General features: G+C 53.5%; 1 protein-coding gene across 1 annotated transcript; it reads left to right on the top strand.

Moving 5' to 3' along the window:
* Nucleotides 1-314: 314 nt before the first annotated feature.
* Nucleotides 315-5730, top strand: LOC116441580. Its single transcript, XM_032103635.1, has 2 exons — nt 315-482; nt 3792-5730. Exon 2 carries the CDS (start codon nt 3807-3809, stop codon nt 5280-5282), a length of 1476 nt encoding a protein of 491 aa, XP_031959526.1. The 5' UTR covers nt 315-482; nt 3792-3806; the 3' UTR covers nt 5283-5730.
* Nucleotides 5731-6326: the final 596 nt, after the last annotated feature.

Raw genomic sequence — 6326 nt, forward strand, 5'->3', positions numbered from 1 at the left:
AGCAGCTACACCACGCCCTGCTGCGGACCAGAGGAGAACCACAGGCCAAGGCGTCCGACCTCCATCGAAGAACGCCCGGAGGCAGCCACAACAGCAGACCCAGAACACCTGCTTCCTCTGCAATCAACCTGGGCACTGGACCAAGGACTGCCCACTCAAGCGAGAATTCCATCAGTTTAAGAAGGAACAGGGGTTAGGGGGACTTGTAAACGAGTCTCAAAAAAACTGAGTGGGGAGCGTGCGCCCGCCCCGCGTGAAGATAAAAAAGGGATGGGACGCGAGGGGGAGGAGGGGTTGGGGAGGGCAGGGTGTGATAAGACCAATCTGTCGGATGTGACAATTCAGCCTGACTTGACTTCTTTCTCCGACAACTCTTTCAGGTTGCAGCTGTTGACACCGCTCCTCCTGAAGGACAGCGAGTGGCACGCCGCACCAGTGAGCACCGGTGGTGAGCTGGGGGCGAGAATTCAGAGCCCAGACAGGTATGTCATCGTTGGAGATGTTAACTGCACACCACCAGAGATCGAAGTCGCTCCGGGGTTAATGACATCTAGTTCCGAAGGACCCGTTCTCTGGCTACGTTGTGTCCGTCCACCTCTGTTTCTGCCCAGAGGGCAGATGGTCGCCCAGGCTATCCCTGCAGGAGGGCCACACTCAATGGTGTGTGCCACCCATGTAATAGGAACAGGGAAGCCGAGGGTGGACTGCAAAATCAACAGAGGGGAAGAAGTCCTCCACCTTAAGGGACTTCTGGACACAGGGGCAGATGTGACGATCATTCCTACACGGGAATGGCCGGCACATTGGGAACTGCAGAACGTGGCAGGGCACGTACAAGGTGTAGGGGGCATCCAATTGGCGAAACAATCTAAAAGCATCGTACAAATTAAGGGGCCGAGCGGACAATTGGCCAATATACGTCCGTTCGTACTTGATTACAAGGAACCCCTCTTGAGGAGAGATCTCATGCAGCAGTGGGGAGTCACTATTGACATTCCTGACCCCCCACAGAATTTTTGCGCAGCGGTCACTGAGGAGCGCCCTACCCAGAAATTGACTTGGAAAACGGACTGCCCAGTTTGGATAGAACAGTGGCCGCTCTACGGCGAGAAATTGGAGGCGCTCGAGAAGCTCGTGGAGGAGCAGCTTAAGAAGGGGAATATAGTGGAAACTAACAGCCCTTGGAATTCCCCTGTCTTTGTGATTAAAAAACCTAACAAAGACAAATGGCGGCTCCTCCAGGACCTTCGCCAAATTAATAATGAGATTGAGGACATGGGCTCTCTCCAACCAGGGATGCCGTCCCCGACAATGCTCCCCTAAAATTGGAATTTGGCCGTAATTGATATTAAAGATTGCTTCTTCCAAATTCCTCTACACCCTGACGATGCCCCACGTTTTGCCTTCTCGGTTCCGGTCATCAACCGAGGAGCCCCAAGAAAGAGATATCATTGGAAGGTGTTGCCACAGGGCATGAAGAACAGCCCGACCATCTGCCAATGGTATGTCTCTTCCTTGCTTGCCCCAGTACGCGCAGCCGCAAAAGAGGCCATCATCCTTCATTATATGGATGATGTCCTCGTGTGTGCCCCCGATGATGACATGCTTGCGACAGTGCTTGACCTGACAATCGGAGTATTGGTTGCTGCAGGGTTTGAGCTCCAACAAGATAAAATTCAAAGGACGCCACCTTGGAAATACCTGGGCCTTGAAATTACAAAGCGGACCATTGTGCCGCAAAATTGGCTATTCAAACGAACATCAAGACATTGGCGGATGTCCACAAGCTGTGTGGGTCCTTAAACTGGGTAAGGCCGTGGCTGGGTCTGTCTAATGAAGACCTAGCCCCCCTTTTCGATTTGTTGAAAGGGGGAGAGGAGCTTAGTTCTCCCCGGACGCTTACCCCAGAGGCACGGACAGCCTTGGAGAAGGTGCAACACCTGATGTCCACCAGGCAGGCAAGCAGGTACAGGCCTGACTTGCCGTTCAGGTTCATCATCCTGGGCAATCTGCCGCACCTACACGGGGTTGTCTTCCAATGGGAAGACAACAGGAAGAGCAAGAAGGACCAGGACTGGGGGGACCCCCTCCTGATAATAGAGTGGGTCTTCCTCAGTCATAACAGGTCCAAGAGGATGACGCGGCCACAGGAGCTGATGGCTGAACTGATCCGGAAAGCTGGAGTCCGGATCAGGGAATTATCGGGATGTGACTTTGACTGCATCCACGTACCAATTAGGATGCGGACGGGCCAAATTACTAAAGCAATGTTGGAGAGCCTGCTTCAGGATTGTGAAGCCTTGCAATTTGCTCTGGAGGGTTACACAGGCCAAATTTCTTTACATAGGCCAGCCCACAAAATTTTTAATTCGGAAATTCAATTTGAGTTAAGTACAAAGAGTGTTCGGAGCAAGGAACCTTTAAAGGCCTTAACCGTCTTTACTGACGCGTCTGGGGCTTCTCACAAGTCTGTCATGACTTGGAAAAACCCCCAAACTCAGCAGTGGGAGGCGGATATTAAAGAGGTGGAAGGATCACCTCAAGTCGCTGAGTTAGACGCAGTCGTCAGGGCTTTTGAAAGGTTTCCCAAACCCCTAAATTTAGTAACCGACTCCGCATATGTTGCAGGAGTAGTCTCCAGGGCCGAGTATGCCATCTTGCAAGAGGTCTCCAACACAGCTTTATATGAGCTGCTCTCGAAATTGGTCAATCTAGTCTCCCACCGAGAGCAACCCTATTATGTGATGCACGTCAGGTCACACATGGACCTGCCCGGGTTCATCGCGGAGGGCAGCAGGAGGGCAGATGCCCTCGCTGCGCCAGCCGTGATGGCCCCAATTCCAGATGTCTTCGAGCAGGCCAAAATCAGCCATCGGCAGTTTCATCAAAACGCCCCTGCCCTGGTCCGGCAGTTCAACCTGAAGCATGACCAGGCCAGGGCAATCGTGGCCGCATGTCCAGAATGCCATCAGTTAGCTCTTCCCGCCATTGGCACCGGCGTTAATCCCCGTGGACTTAGCAGCTGCGAGGTGTGGCAGATGGATGTGACACATGTCACTTCATTCGATGGTAGGATGGTAGGATGAAGTACGTACATGTGTCAGTGGACACCTTCTCCGGTGCCGTCTTTGCTTCTGCCCACACAGGGGAAAGGGCTAGTGATGTCAGAAGGCACTTGGTGCAGGCATTCGCTACCCTGGGCATCCCCAAAGTCATAAAAACGGACAATGGCCCTGCGTATTCTTCTAAGGAGTTCAGGGGCTTCCTGCAGCAATGGGGAATAGAACATAAAACGGGCATCCCCTATTCCCCAACAGGCCAAGCCATCGTAGAAAGGGCTCATCAGAACATCAAAAGAATGTTACAACGGCAAAGGTCCCCAGAAAAACTAGACTCCCCGGTTGTCAGGCTCTCAAGGGCGCTATTTACGTTAAATTTTCTTAACTGTGCCTTTGAGAACCTGAATCCGCCGATTGTGCGGCACTTTGGAGGGTCTTGGCAGCTGCAAATGAAGGAGAAGCCTCTGGTGTGGATCAAAGACCCGGAGACTCGGGAGATACAGCGCCCCCATAAGTTAATCACGTGGGAGAAGGGATATGCTTGTGTATCCACCCCCGAGGGCCCTAGGTGGATCCCATCGAGGTGGGTGAAACCGTGTGTCTCCCGTCCCGCTGGAAAAGGAAGTCAAGCAACCCCTAAGACCGGGGTAGGCTGACCCCATGCCCTCTGGACCCCAACTTTACCCCAGATAGGTCCTTGTTTTAATATTGTTCTCTTTGAGTTTGTTTTAGTTGGAGACAGCGGAGATGGATCCTGCACCATCCGCCCGAGCCATCGCCAGAAGTCTGCAGCTGGTCATCATCTTGCAGCTGCTTCCCTGGCCTGTATCGCTGTGGATTGTTCCCCAGCCGGCAGCAAACGTATGGTCAGTCCCGGCACGGACCATGGGCCAGGACTACATATGTTTGTCCACAGCCGCGGCCCAAAACCCGATGGCTACATGTCTGGTAGGGATCCCTCTTGGGCGAGAGGAGTTTACATCTCTCCTTGAAAAGCTCAAAGCCGCGCAGGCTTTGACGACGCCCGCAAGTAAAGCTACTGTCGTCAAGCCACCTGTCAACCTGCACCGTCCCCGGGTACCCTATTGGAGATGGCCCCCTTTCAGCTGGCACCACAGGGGGAAACGCAACACCGATAACCCCCTGGAAAAATGGCTGCCCCAGCTCTCGAGGACCAGTAGTGAGCCTCAAGAGCTAGATCTCTTGGGATCCTACCCGGCTCACTACTGTGTCCAATTTCAATTCGGGTTGTCCCCGGATCGGGAGGCTTTTAAAAACATAGCCCCGAACCGTCGTGACTATGGGGCAGACAAATGGTGCCTGGCCGTCAGCGGGGTGACCACTGACAATCCCCATAGGTCACATCCGAAAGGGTTACCCCAAGGACTATTCCTTATTTGCGGTGACAGGGCGTGGGCAGGCATCCCTACTCGCCTGTTAGGAGGCCCTTGTACCATTGGCTGCTTGACGCTGTTGACGCCCAACCAAACTCTAGTGCATGATTGGGAAAGGAAAAGAAATAGGACTTCCGAATTGGCAATTCGAAAACGTGAACTTTCAAATCTGGACCAAAATTGTGACTCGGAAGTTGTTCATTGGGCCAGACCAAAAGGGGTTGCAATCTCCATGTTATTGCCGTGGGTGGCTGCAGCCAAAGCCTTAGGGGAATTAGGGCATATGGAATGTTGGGTCGTCAAACAAGCAAATCTTACTTCAAGTGCCCTGAGTGACCTCCTAAAAGACGAGCAAATAACCAGACAAGCCACCTTACAAAACAGGGCCGCTATCGACTTCCTACTCCTCCTCCATGACCACCAGTGTGAGGAGTTCGAAGGGCTGTGCTGCCTAAACCTGTCATCAAGAGCGGAGAACATCCACAAAACCCTCGACAAGATGCAGGCCATGGTGTTGCAGATCCAACGCGAGACGGGTGATTGGCTCAGCAGCATCCTCAACGGGTGGGGACTATCAGGATGGACAGTGTCTATTCTCCGGACCGGACTGCTTTTGTTTTTCGTCTTTTTGGTTACCCTGGTTATGTTCGGACTCCTCAGAAGACTGTTGTTTAAGTTGATTACAAGCTCCCCCTCCCCCGTGGACATTGGCCAGGCCGAAGCTCTCCCGGAATCAGAGCACGAGCCCATGGCCCCAGAGTTGCAGTGGTTTGGGGACTTATATCCAGACTCTGAGTATTGTCCCCAACCTGAATTTCAATCATCATAAAAAACAAAAAAGGGGGAAATGTGGGAGTATGTTATGCTTTGGTTCAGTCCGGGTCTCCCCTCGAGTTTAGTATTTTATATCCACCCAGTTTATATCCTCCCAGTTTGCTGTCAATTACCCTATTTCCCTGCTTTGCCTCCTCCCTGGCCCTTGCCAATCGTGCTGGCACCCCGCCCAGGCTTCTAGAAAGTTCTGGCAGGAGTGTCGTGTGATTGGCTAGGAGAAAATGATCCCTCCCTTCCTTTCCCACGGTTGGTCCCCTGATGCGCCTTTCATTCTGTTCACCACACCCTTCCCTCCTCTGATTGGTTATTCCTTTGATCCCTCCCTTGTTACCAGCCCCCCATAAAACCTCCCGCAAGTGCCTTCTGAGCTCGCTCAGAGCTGCGTATTCCTGGGAGGTGGGACCTCGTCTCCGAGGGCTCAATAAACTTCCAGTTTTAACCCAGATCTGAGTCTGCCTCCTCCCTCCACCGCTTGCCTCCATCTCAGCGGTCCTGTGGAAGGACCCACGAGCCAGACCTCTGGTCTCCCGGAGTCCGAAGGCTGGCCCCCGCAGCCGACTGCGTCCGGAGCTGACCGGGCTGAGTGGGATCCACTCCAAGGGGACGCAGAGGCAGGGATACTCTGATACATCATAGCTTTACAACAGAATTTCAGCTTTAAGCATCTCCCCTCTCTCTTCCCTCAGGTTTTCAGCTCTTCACAGCAATAAAAGGGTGAATCTCACCTCGGCCTTGCAGCTGGAATGTGGCTTATTGCTGTTGGTCACCTGACCTCTGCCGGACAGCGGTGCTGCTTTTGCTGAAATCTTGGCCGCATTGGAGGGGGGGGGGGTGGGAACCGAGCCGCTCTGGCTGCCTACAGCCCTGCTGGGGGGATGGTCATCCTGGAGCCATGGCCTGGCCCGAGCAGGGCCTGGGCCAGGCCCACTGGCCCCTGCTTGGGCCCCGCAGCCACTTGTCCCAGCACTGGAAACGAGAGAGAGCTTGGGGGCGAGTTTGTCTATTCTTAAGTGTGTATCACAGAGGCGGTCACAATTTT

The sequence above is a fragment of the Corvus moneduloides genome, chromosome 3, assembly GCF_009650955.1.
Source record: "Corvus moneduloides isolate bCorMon1 chromosome 3, bCorMon1.pri, whole genome shotgun sequence".
Lineage (NCBI taxonomy): Eukaryota > Metazoa > Chordata > Aves > Passeriformes > Corvidae > Corvus > Corvus moneduloides.

Coding starts and splice junctions, on each gene's coding strand:
- LOC116441580 (XM_032103635.1), top strand. CDS start 3,807: ATGGATCCTGCACCATCCGCCCGAGCCATCGCCAGAAGTCTGCAGCTG.